This window comes from Oncorhynchus mykiss, chromosome 24 (assembly GCF_013265735.2).
Source record: "Oncorhynchus mykiss isolate Arlee chromosome 24, USDA_OmykA_1.1, whole genome shotgun sequence".
In the NCBI taxonomy this organism is placed as follows: Eukaryota; Metazoa; Chordata; class Actinopteri; order Salmoniformes; family Salmonidae; genus Oncorhynchus; species Oncorhynchus mykiss.
Window position 1 is genome coordinate 9,259,993 of NC_048588.1, and position 13,396 is coordinate 9,273,388.

At 42.0% G+C, this 13,396-nt stretch overlaps 1 protein-coding gene across 4 annotated transcripts in view; it reads left to right on the plus strand.

Moving 5' to 3' along the window:
* Nucleotides 1–12,896, plus strand: part of LOC110503312 (limbic system-associated membrane protein) — a 1,017,495-nt gene extending 1,004,599 nt beyond the window's left edge. For all 4 annotated transcript variants that reach the window (XM_036961793.1, XM_036961794.1, XM_036961792.1 and 1 more), the window contains 2 exons: nt 9,115–9,263; nt 9,623–12,896. In XM_036961793.1, the coding sequence (XP_036817688.1) occupies nt 9,115–9,263; nt 9,623–9,720 (247 nt within the window). In that variant the 3' untranslated portion in view covers nt 9,721–12,896. The remainder of the gene's footprint in view (nt 1–9,114; nt 9,264–9,622) is intronic.
* The last annotated feature ends 500 nt before the right edge of the window (nt 12,897–13,396 follow it).

A 13,396-nucleotide genomic window follows, 5' to 3' on the forward strand; every position in this document is an offset into this window, starting at 1 on the left:
TTCTCCCACCAGCCTCCACTGCATGTCATGTGAAAATGTAAAAGTTGTCCAGGGAACCAATTTCACACCTGGGACAGAGAGGACACTTATAGAGGAGAACCGTAGGTGGAAATTCGTATGTGATCACTAAGCAATGGCAACCATGTTCCTTTCATCTTAACACTAGTCATGTAATAACCTCTCAGATTGCTTCACTGTAACATATTCAGTGGCTATGCAAAGCCCGAAAAGTGAAAGTGTTTATGGTAATGTTCACACTAAACAATCTTTTGTAAGGTCGAACGATTGTGATAAACAAAAATTACAAACTGAGGAGCAACTTTGGTGTAAGTACTATCTGCTATTTTATTGCAGAAGTAGTCTAGGTACTCAGTATATAATTAATGATTGTTCAGATATTTAAATTGTTCACTACCATTATTTTATAAAACGGGTTCAGTCAGCACTTTGCCTTTCCGACTCCAATCATTCCACATCCCTTTTGATGAGCTGAGGTGATTTGGTCAAGTGTGAAACGCTTTATCTAGAAACAATTGATCCTTAATTGCGATACGTATTTGGAAACCTTTAACACTCAACTTAATTATCATCCCAATTATTATATATTTTTTTACAAATGCAAAAGATGCACTTACTGCATGGTGTACCGGACACCCCCGCAGCCCCTGGAAGGTGGGGGCCACGAGCTTTTGGGGGCCCTTACGCCTGTCATCGATGTCAATTTTAAAAAATGTAATAAATACTTTTTATTATATTTCCGTATGTACTAGGATACTAAGTGTTTGTTTCTTGGGCTTCAGGAATGTGACTGAAAATGTGCCCCAGGTCTTGAAAAATAACAAACTGTATGTACAAACTGTAGCTTCCAGGAAAAGTATTAGGGGGTATCAGCAAACAAATGCCACGGTCAAGCCTACGACTGCACCAGTGCAATGAGTGGAGCTTACTCAGGTGTCCAAAAAAGCTCATGTCAGACGAGAGCCTAATGGTTCTTAGGTAGTTCTTTATGAGTTTTCGTTTTAGAAAATGATCTCTCCGCAGAAGCGACAGTTACAAGGATGGTAAAAACAGCTTGATTGCTGTAGAAACATCAGGGAAACTGGACAGAAAAGAATGGTGCTTTCTGGTCACATTTAATTTGTCACATGCGCCGATAGAACCGGTGTAGACCTTACAGTGAAACGCTTACTCACAAGCCCTTAAACAACAATGCGGTTTTAAGAAAATACCAACAACAAAAAAGTAAGAGATAAGAATAACAAAAAAAATGGAAGAGCAGCAGTAAATAACAATAGCAGGGCTATATACAGGGGGTACTGGTACAGAGTCAATGTGTCAATGTGCGGGGGGCACCGGTGTCGAGGTAATTGAGGTAATTATGTACATGTAGGTAGAGTCATTAAAGTGGCTTTGCATAGATAATAACAGAGAGTAGCAGCAGCGTGGGGTGGGGGGTTGGGGGACAATGCAAGTAGTCTGGGTAGCCATTTGATTAGCTGTTCGGGTGTCTTATCGCTTGGGGGTAGAACCTGTTTAGAAGCCTATTGGACCTAGACTGGCGCTCCGGTACCACTTGTCGTGCGGTAACAGAGAGAACAGTCTATGACTTGGGTGGCTGGAGTCTTTTCCGGGCCTTCTTCTGACACTGCCTGGTACAGAGGTCCCGGATGGCAGGAAGATGTACTGGGCCGTATGCACTACCCTCTGTAGTCCCTTGTGGTTGGAGGCCAAGCAGTTGCCATACCAGGCAGTGATGTAACCCGTCAGGATGCTCTCGATGGTGCAGCTGTAAAACCTTTTGAGGATCTGAGGACCCATGACAAATCTTTTCAGTCTCCCGAGGGGGAATAGGTTTTGTCGTGCCCTCTTCACGACTGTCTTTGTGTGCTTGTACCATGTTAGTTTGTTGGTGATGTGGACTCCAAGGAACTTGAAGCTCTCAACCCGCTCCACCTCAGCCCCGTTGATAAGAATGGGGACGTGCTCGGTCCTCCTTTTCCTGTAGTCCACAATCATCTCATTTGTCTTGATCACGTTGAGGGAGAGGTTGTTGTCCTTGCACCACACGGTTAGGTCTCTGACCTCCTCCGTATAGGCTGTCTCATCATTGTCGGTGATCAGGCCTACCACTGTTGCCATCAGCAAACTTAATGATGGTGTTGGAGTTGTGCCTGGCCGTGCAGTCATGAGTGAACAGGAGGCGACTGAGCATGCACCCCTGAGGGGCCCCTGTGTTGAGGATCAGCGTTGATTATGTGTTGTTACCTACCCTTACCACCTCCAGTGGGGCGGCCCGTTAGGAAGTCCAGGATCCAGTCTCAGAGGGAGGTGTTTAGTCCCAAGGGTCCTTAGCTTAGTGATGAGCTTTGAGGGCACTATGGTGTTGAACGCTGAGCGGTAGTCAATGAATAGAATTCTCACATACAGTAGGTGTTCCTTTTGTCCAGGTGGGAAAGGGCGGTGTGGAGTACAATAGAGATTGCATCATCTGTGGATCTGTTGGTGCGGTATGCAAATTGGAGTGGGTCTAAGGTTTCTGGGATAATGGTGTTGATGTGAAACATGACCAGCCTTTCGAAGCATTTCATGGCTACAGACGTGAGTGCTATGGGTCGGTAGTCATTTAGGCAGGTCACCTTAGTGTTCTTGAGCACAAATGCAGCAGTTCTGCAACATCTTTAATTGAGCCTCTCATTCTCCTTAATTCCCGGCCTCATATACAGATTAACTGTATAGGAAGCTCTGGGACAGGTCGTCTGGACACTGGACAGCCAATAAATTAGAAGAGGCAGGGCTCAAGGGCCTTGAACAACAACAAAAAAAATGTTTTGTTCATACTGGTGAACCGTTTGAGTTGTGTGGTTGCAATATCAACAGTCCCTTATCTCTGGTATATCTTGGCATGCGTCATTCAAGACTAAGTTTAAATTGTGTGCAATGGACATACACTGGACATACACTGGGTGCATGAACACCTGCTCTTTCCTTGACATAGACTGACCAGGTGAATCGAGGTGAAAGCTATGATCACTTATTGATGTCACTTGTCAAATCCACTTAAATCAGTGTAGATGAAGTGAAGGAGAAAGGCGGGTTAAAGAAGGATTATTAAGCCTCGAGACAATTGGGACATGGATTGTGTATGTGTGCCATTCAGAGGCTGAATGGGCAAGACTAAATATTTACTGTAAGTGCCTTTGAATGGGGTATGGCAGTAGGTGGCAGGCGCACCTGTTCATGTCCAGAACTGCAACGCTGCTGGGTCTTTTCACACACTCCCGTGTATCAAGAATAGTCCACCACTCAAAGGACATCCAGCCAACTTGACACAACTGTGGGAAGCTTTGGAGTCAACATGGGCCAGCATCCCTGTGGAACGCTTTTGACACCTTGTAGAGTCCATGCCCCAACGAATTGAGGCACTTCTGAGGGCAAAAGGTGTGTATGTGTGTGTGTGTGGGGGGGGGTGCAACTCAATATTAGGAAGGGGTTCGTAATGTTTTGTACACTCAGTGTATATTGCACTATGTCTCAGGAAAGACTATTTGGGGTGGCAGTACTCAGCATAGAAAACTGTCGGGCCGTAACCTGGACCTACAGGCCGTGGTGAAAGCATGTGCACACAAAAAAAGGGGAACTTCAGGAGACCAGGTGAGTCTCTCAAGTTGGATTTCATTTACTTTGAATATTTCAGCCCATTTATGTAGCCTATTAGCCAGATAGTGGCTGAATTTATCCTCTAACCGACTACTTTTTTCCTCATTACAGCTATAGATAGTACACTGCGTAATGGAACAATCCCTAGTTAGTGAGTGTTTTGAGGGTAGACAATGTACTATTTGGCATTAATAGACTACATACGGAAGAGAGCAGGATGACGGCTCAGTTTATGCAGGTTCAGGTACCCTATAAAGGACAGCTGTATATTCAAAAAATAATAAATTGGTAGCTGATTAGTATTCTGTTGTATCTAAAATGTATTTGACAAATCTGCAATGTTTGAATTTCCAACTTTAATTACTGAAAGAGTAACATTGTTTCCACTGGCCAGCAGTCTAAAATGGCAGCATTGCGACACCGGGTATATCTTTGTGAAATGTTAGGCTTAACCTTGAGAAAATGATGACCAAAATAGGCCTACCATTAAACATTTATCCATTAGCTAAAGCAAAGGTATGCCCTGGCTCCATAGAAAGCCTTTCATCGATTCGACAGGCATGCAGCCGCGTAGACATGTTGCAATTTCAGCACCATGGACAGCGATCGGTAGTCTACTTTGTGAGTGGCTGTCTGGCTGACTCATTTGATTATTATAACGCAAACCTTACAGGGGGGCCCAGAGAAACTGCGTTACATCAGTGACTTACTGTTAGCTGTTTTATCATGTATTTTCACAGAGGTTCTTTTTGTGTAACACAGCTTCGAGACAACATTTTTTTTTGTGTTCCCTCCTGGGTGTCCATTAGCTCCGGAAGTGTCGTTGTTCAGGTACTGTAAATATGCATCGCAAAATACCTATGTGTAAGTGTATCATTTGTGAAATTGTTTTGGGATGATAATTAAGTGGAGTGTTAAAGATTTCCAAAACCACATCACAAGGGTCAGGGCTCTTAACATATTTCCCCCGCACGACAGATAGGTTTGTGAATGGACTGTAAGGCACTAGCATTACTGTACATGAATGGGAAAAGTTTTGATTAGAAGGGAGAGTATACCTTCTTGTCAAAATGTTATGGCTAGTAAAGAATTGTGTATATTCACTAATGAATCAGCTAGCACACAGGGTCAAACCACAAACCAAAATCCAAATAACCAAGCCTTCCAAACGTTACAGAAGCAATAGTCCACATTTCCTCTGTGGAGGAAAAATGTATTGAAAATCAATACAAAATCCCCTAAACAAGTCTTTGTGAATGTTCTCACTTATATGGAGTTGAGAAAACTCGTCTTTTAAACTACAAAGAGTTTCTTGGTTACGAACATTTCTGACCACAACATTACAGTCAAGATGGCTTCCTTCTGACACACCCATTCAAACCAGGAAGTGACTATGGGTGTAGCCAGGGAGTGACCGGGCGGCGCCCACAGCCTATACACATCTCAAGAAACCATGGAACCTTGCGGGTTACAATGTTACTGTAGTTGTTTTGTTCCCCTGAATTCCTGGCTTGGTTATTTCTTGAGATAAATCCACATCTCAGGCCACCTGTTTTTGTGGATCCAGCTATATGCCACAATCGAAAATGAATGGAAAAGATAAGCACCATATAATATCCAGATTTGCTCTGCTTATCTTTTCATTTGGGGTTGAGTAATATAGCTGGATCTAAACAGCCAATGGCATGGCATGTGGACTCATCTTCACATTAGACTACCTTTCAGGTCAGAAAACAACTGCCAAACTTTGAATTCAAACTCTAATACCTTTAAGTGCCCTTCCTTTACCTCTGCAAGTTATTCATTTATCTCCTTCAATGACTTCCTTGATGTAATACAATACCATCATTTCAAATAATGCTCGGTCAGTAGATTTTATGTCTTGTCTTTAACGATTAACTTGGTGTACCTTATCAAGCATATTTACTTCCACTCTGCAAGAGGCCTGTTCCTCGACTTGTTTTCTGTAATTCCCTTTCAACCTTACCAGCACTGACCTCGTCATGACTGCCCACCACTGCTGTTACGTTTGAACTACTTTACCACCGAGATCTCCACACCATCTCCCAGTAGCATCTGATGTACAGGAATCCTCTAGTGCGTATTGATACTGCAGCAATTAGCATTTCCCAAGACTGACCCGCTCGTCCTAATCCTCTGCTGGGGATTCTGAGGCTCATTACTTTTGCTGCGGCTTGGTCCTTTGATCTGGAACCTCCCGGTCCTCTATTAGTCTCCAGTTTCTGATTACATCCCGCGTTCTGGCACCTCCCCTGTACGATGCCGCGTGAACGTCTTCAGGGAAGAGGAGGGTGGTACAGTATAGCCTGGTTAACCCAGACTGAACACTGTATTCACTCATTGTGAACTGAAACAATGGTGGAGTGCTCTTCACAGAACCTGATATTCCCACAATGTTGAATATGGGGAAGCGTTTTTGTTTCTCCCCATCAACTTGAGTTGCTGTCTCAACCACTTGGCAACATTTGCCATTTTCCCTGCCACGTGCAACGTCTTGTTGATTTCCTTTATCAACAGCCTGTAGACATCCTACTTCTGTCACTCACCGTTTCCTGTAATAGCCTACTTTAGATGCACCCACATGCCAACTCGAGAGGCGGCGAATGAGATGAGTCTGCCTGATTGTTTGGCACATTCCCGTTCAAACCAGTTTCTGTACCTTTTGCCCCATTTCAGTACATGAATCAAATCTGTCCTTCTGTTAAAAAAATGGTTGTGGCTTCTAAAAGTGAATATGTCATTTAAAAGACATGTGCTGCCATCTACCCGTGGAAGATGATGGTGCAATGAACTAGGTCTTATTTGGATGCCTTCCCTGGATGCTTCAGACTTCACACAGTTGCTTATGACCTGACCATAGCTGGAAATGTTGTATTCCATGCTTGCTCAACCAGGACTCGGGGGAAGACATAACATTGTAAACGTAAATCTGTCTCCCTCCATTTAGTATGATACAGTGGGGCAAAAAAGTATTTAGTCAGCCACCAATTGTGCAAGTTCTCCCACTTAAAAAGATGAGAGAGGCCTGTAATTTTCATCATAGGTACACTTCAACTATGACAGACAAAATTAGAAAAAAAAATCACATTGTAGGATTTTTAATGAATTTATTTGCAAATTATGGTGGAAAATAAGTATTTGGTCACCTACAAACAAGCAAGATTTCTGGCTCTCACAGACCTGTAACGTCTTATTTAAGAGGCTCCTCTGTCCTCCACTCGTTACCTGTATTAATGGCACCTGTTTGAACTTGTTATCAGTATAAAAGACACCTGTCCACAACCTCAAACAGTCACACTCCAAACTCCACTATGGCCAAGACCAAAGAGCTGTCAAAAGACACCAGAAACACAATTGTGGACCTGCACCAGGCTGGGAAGACTGAATCTGCAATAGATAAGCAGCTTGGTTTGAAGAAATCAACTGTGGGAGCAATTATTAGGAAATGGAAGACATACAAGACCACTGAAAATCTCCCTCGATCTGGGGCTCCACGCACGATCTCACCCTGTGGGGTCAAAATGATCACAAGAACGGTGAGCAAAAATCCCAGAACCACACGGGGGGACCTAGTGAATGACCTGCAGAGAGCTGGGACCAAAGTAACAAAGCCTACCATCAGTAACACACTACGCCGCCAGGGACTCAAATCCTGCAGTGCCAGACGTGTCCCCCTGCTTAATTAAGCCAGTACATGTCCAGGCCCGTCTGAAGTTTGCTAGAGAGCATTTGGATGATCCAGAAGAAGATTGGGAGAATGTCATATGGTCAGATGAAACCAAAATATAACTTTTTGGTAAAAACTCAATTCGTCGTGTTTGGAGGACAAAGAATGCTGAGTTGCATCCAAAGAACACCATACCTACTATGAAGCATGGGGGTGGAAACATCATGCTTTGGGGCTGTTTTTCTGCAAAGGGACCAGGACAACTGATCCGTGTAAAGGAAAGAATGAATGGGGCCATGTATCGTGAGATTTTGAGTGAAAACCTCCTTCCATCAGCAAGGGTATTGAAGATGAAACGTGGCTGGGTCTTTCTGCATGACAATGATCCCAAACACACCGCCCGGGCAACGAAGGAGTGGCTTCGTAAGAAGCATTTCAGGGTCCTGGAGTGGCCTAGCCAGTCTCCAGATCTCAACGCCATAGAAAATCTTTGGAGGGAGTTGAAAGTCCGTGTTGCCCAGCAACAGCCCCAAAACATCACTGTTCTAGAGGAGATCTGCATGGAGGAATGGGCCAAAATACCAGCAACAGTGTGTGAAAACCTTGTGAAGACTTAAAGAAAACGTTTGACCTCTGTCATTGCCAACAAAGGGTATATAACAAAGTATTGAGATAAACTTTTGTTATTGACCAAATACTAATTTTCCACCATAATTTGCAAATACATTCATTCAAAATCCTACAATGTGATTTTCTGGATTTTTTTTTCTCATTTTGTCTGTCATAGTTGGTGTGTGAACGGTGGTGTGAACGGTCCCCACCCAAGGTGTCCCTCTAGGAGGATCTCAGCACTTTCTCAACTTTCTGTTTCCCCACCATCAGATTATGCTGTCTCATGATGTGCACTCACTTTCCTTTTTATGCAAATGCTTTATACTACCGTGTGTCAGCACAAACCCACTGCCCCCTTAAATCAGTCTCAGCTATCCTAGCACATTACCTCAAGTTACATACATTATCTCAAGTGTGCCTTTACAATGTCTTATACACTGAGTATACCAAACACCTTCCTTTTACCCTGAGAACAGCCTCAATTCATCGGGGCATGGACTCTACAAGGTGTCGAATGCGTTCCAAGGGGATGCTGGCCCAAGTTGACAATGCTTCCCAGTTGTGTCAAGTTGGCTGGATGTCCTTTGGGTGGTTGATCATTCTTGATACACACAGGAAACTGTTGAGCGTTAAAAAAAAAAAACAGCAGCGTTGCAGTTCTTGACACAAACTGGTACGCCTGGCACCTACTACCATACCTCGTTCAAAGGCACTTCAATCTTTTGTCTTGCCCATTCACCATTTGAAAGGCACACATGCACAATCCATGTCTCAATTGTCTCAAGGCTTAAAAATCCTTCTTTAACCCGTCTCCTCCCCTTCATCTACACTGATTTGAAGTGGATTTTAACAGGTGACATCAACAAGGGATCATAGCATTCGCTTGGATTCACCTGGCCAGTCTATGTCAAGGAAATAGTGTACTGCTGTGTCAACTCAATGTCAATAGACTCTATGATAAGGCAAACCAATGTTATCATAAATCATTATTTGTATGTAAATATATGAGAGGAACTGTGTGAACCTTTATTTATTATTTGAAACAAGCTGACTACTACTGTATGTATTCTGAAGACAAAAGTGGCAGACAAATCAGATGTCGTGAGTTTTATGCATAGTGTGCTATAATGCCTAACGTGATGTGGCGTCTTGTCCAGGCTATCCAACGCCCAGGGAATCAGCATCCAGATCGTAGGGACCACGACTGTCCTGATGATCTCCAACGTAACAGAGGAGGACTATGGAAACTACACATGTGTTGCAACCAACAAACTCGGGATCCAAAATGCTAGTCTCTTCCTCTATAGTAAGTGACTTTGGAATAGTATGCAGTCCCCCAAAATCTCTTAGTCAAATGTCTCTGAAATTAGACACTTTAGACAATGTTACAAATTCTAGGCCCTATTCCGTTCAGGTGTGGGCCTAGAAAATGATGTGTTACATGGTCTGACCACCAGATGTCACTCACGGCACACAAATGAATTCCTGTAGTGTCATAGCAACAGTACCGATACTCAGACAGGGACCTGTTAGTCATAACAGTTTATACATTTACACATTATTACATCACATAGAAGTGACATATATTAAATTAAACATCAACAAAACGAATGTATTAGTCTTTAACCTCTCTTTTTCTCCCTCCCTCCCTCCCTCCCTCCCCAGGACCTGGTACGGGCCGAGACATCAACGGCTCCGCCTGCCTATCCCAGTCACTGTGGCTCCTCCTGGCCTCCATCACCTGCCTTCTCTTCAAGTGTTAATCACACCACCAACCTCCCATTGTTATTACCTACCCAGTTATTACATTGAGACTGTTTGCGTAATGTAACACAAATCCTGACGTGCTCCGATGCACCAAACTAGATAATAAGAAGATAGAATGGGCTTATCAATAAGTTTTAGTAACAAAAAAAATATGAAATGGAGACAATGGAACAAACACTGCTTTTTCTAAGAAACATTTATTGCCATTTTAACATGCTGAAGTCTTGCTTTTCCGCTGTCATTACTCTTGTTTCGGTTGGGGTGGGGTTCATTGTATTTCGTCCAAATTAATACGTCAGTCTAAACCTCCAAGTGGCAGGGATTTCAGGTCAAGTACAACAATCATGGATATCTGCGAGAGGCACTGAGACATTCAAGTTACTGCTCCTTTCCTAATGGCATTTTACTGTATTGTTAAACGAAAAGGTCATTGTAACCAGTGCATTATCAGACATTATGAACTGGGTGATTCGAGCCCTGAATCCTGATTGGCCGGCAGCCGTGGTATATCAGACCATATACCACAAAACATGTATTTTTACTTCTCTAATTACATTGGTAACCAGTTTATAAAGCAATTAGGCACCTCGGGGGTTTGTGGTATATGGCCAATATACCACGGCTAAGGGCTGTATCCAGGCACTCCGCTTTGCGTCGTGCATAAGAACAGCCCTTAGCCGTGGTATATTGGCCATATACCACACCCCCTCGTACCGTATTGCTTAAATAATATGCCAATATCTGTCCAAAAATCGAAATTAAATAAATATAAAACAAAACAATAGATTTTAAACACTATATAATACACATTATGTCAAAGCCAACACACTCCAGTCAACATTGCATAAAAACAGTAGAACATGCAATGTTATACTTGGTATACTTAATTACAATAGTGAAGTGATCATAACCGGGTACAAATAGCCTCAGCTACATTAGATACATGGCTTGCTGCCTCTAAATTAACTGCCTCATTTTTGGATGCATCAAAGGATGAGGATGCTCAATAACTGTGGACTAGCATGAGGTATGCTTTGGTGAACTACTCTGTGCAAAACCCTCATAGAAACGCTTAAAATGTGTATTCATTCTTTATGTCGAAAAAGAAGACCTACTTTCAGGACCTTCTTCAAACAAAACATAGGTAATATTGATGCGTTACTGTATATAATAAAAAAATAAAACCAAAAAAAAGTATTTCTCTATATGATAAAAAAAAAGAACTTGTTCCACCACGGTAACAAGACAAAATAATCATTATTGTTGCAGCGTATGTCGTTTGTATGATTACAAGCCAACTATATGCTGTTCAGTTTCTCTATGGCAAACTGTATTTAGCATCAGAAACGGCCTGCCATATTAGCTGTTATCTTGTCATCGTTCTCCATTTCATTTTGAGCTACAACAGTTATACTGCTGGAATTTGGACATGAATGACAGGCTTTTATTTTCTGTGTGTGTGTGTGTGTCTTTTCATAATGACATATGGAAATTCATAACTTATGGATTTATTTTAAATCGTTTCCGTTAATGGTGTATATACTTGAATCCAATGTCCTTATATATAAAGACAAATTGAATATGTCCATGTTTCTAAATAGGTCTGTAATTTGTTGATAATTAACTTGTAGTGTTCCAATGGAAGCAGCCCTTTGCACCATGCAAGTAAAGACCACTAGAGATCAATGTTTTTAAAAGGGTTTAATCAGGTCAAGTTAGTACATTTATTGTACCTTTCCAACTAAATTGTCATTTTTTTGTTGTCTTTGAGTAGGGTACGTAGATGTATTTGGTTTCTATAATGAAAGCTCATTGGAGAGTGTCCGTGAGCGGAATGCCAACAAAACAGCTAGGTCTCTTGATGACAGTGTCTACGGCTATTTGTCAAGTCAGTGTGTTCACAAAACCAACCTGTAATGTAAGCAATGCTCTCTGAAATCTCATCATCGTTAAAAAAAAACTCCACTGAATTCATACTGCTTTGGAACCATGACTGTAAGGTAGTTGTCCATCTAAGCAGTCAGAGTTCTTTGCTCGAAAACAGACTTGCTGTATGTTAGCCTTAGTGCTATCCTGAGAATCTAACTGTGTGTCATCTCTGTAGTTTCAATTACCCATAAAACAATGGACGCTAGGCCTACTGTACATCCTGCCTCTGGACGATAGTTTATTAACAAAATAATCTGATTAAGAAATGAATAATCTGTCTGTTCACTTCAATAAAGGGGTATGTATTATAATTTGATGGGAAGAGTTGTTACATGTCTGAATGGAAAGGCTTGTGGACTAGAATACGGTGCTGTACCTGTCTGCCTGGCAAAGCTAAAGCACTGGGGAAAGCAGTGGGCCGGTCTTGCACTGATTGACAGTCTCCCCAGCCAGTGAGCCATCAGACGTTCAGCTGAAGTCTTTCCCAAGAGGAGGGGTCTCACCTGACTGCACTGTACCCTGCCTGTATATACAGTCCCTGATCCCTTATGACTAAGACCTTGGGACTGATGTGTCTATCTAGATTCTTACTAATAATGAACATTGCATCCCATCGCTGTATAAAATTGGCTTGTGTGTGTGTGTGTGTGTGTGTGTGTGTGTGTGTGTGCACGCCCTGTTGAGTTACTTTGGCTTGTTTTAAGCCATTGAAAGAGATACATGTGCCATGGATCACCAGTCATGTACGTTGGCCACACGTCTATCCATCCCACTAAGCTATGGTTACATGTGTAACCCACCATCTTATGATTTACCTCACCTGTATATAAACTGTTTTTAGAATATATTTAAGCTGAGTCTATCCCTAAATTCACTTTGTTGATAATTACCCACTGTAGGACACAGAGGAATGTCACATTTGTACTTCCCTTTGTCATAAGAATGGAATTCCTAGACAATTATACAATCATTACACAGCAATGTCCTGTTTTTCTATTTCCTTTGATTTATGGTAACGTTTGTTTGCGATTGGTTTCTAAAAATGGTATGTAAAAGGTATACAAGAGAAATTTTCAAAACAAAATACATTTGTTTGAATTCAGTGTTCTGTATTTGAATGTGGATTGAGATGTCGACGAGTAATCTTTTTGGAGAACGCTTGAAACACAGTATCTTCCTGGTACAATTGTGTTTATCACCATGTAACATGCAAATAAAATAATATACGTATTGTTAATTCTCATTGGGAGATTTGTGTCCTAAACTATACATTTCTGGAGTGCTTGAAAAACTATGAATCTGTTTTGGAACAGGAGAGAGGTTTCTATGACGCTTTCTAGCCAGTTAACTCTGGACATAGGAAATGACACTGACAAAGTGATCTGAACAGTGAGATCCCAGTCATTTGCATTGTCTCACGGAAATTATAGCCTTTATAGAAGGAAAGGGGACGTTATATGTGGACACTGATGAATGGTTGGAGTCAATTCATTTTCTATGAACCTTGTAGCGTTTTCATCTAACTTTTAAACCTCGAGGCCCCATTTGAGGTAAAGACTCAAGGGAAAGACGACTCAGGAGCAGGGGGTGGGGGCGTTACACTTACCCAAAGTTGCAAAGTAGCTTTTAAAGTGTAGTGATAGGGTTGTAGCCAAATTTGAAATTCAATTCTTGAATTCACTCATGAAGTCGAGAATTAGCATTGAATTAAATTCGTATTGTAAAAACATTTCATCTTTGGAA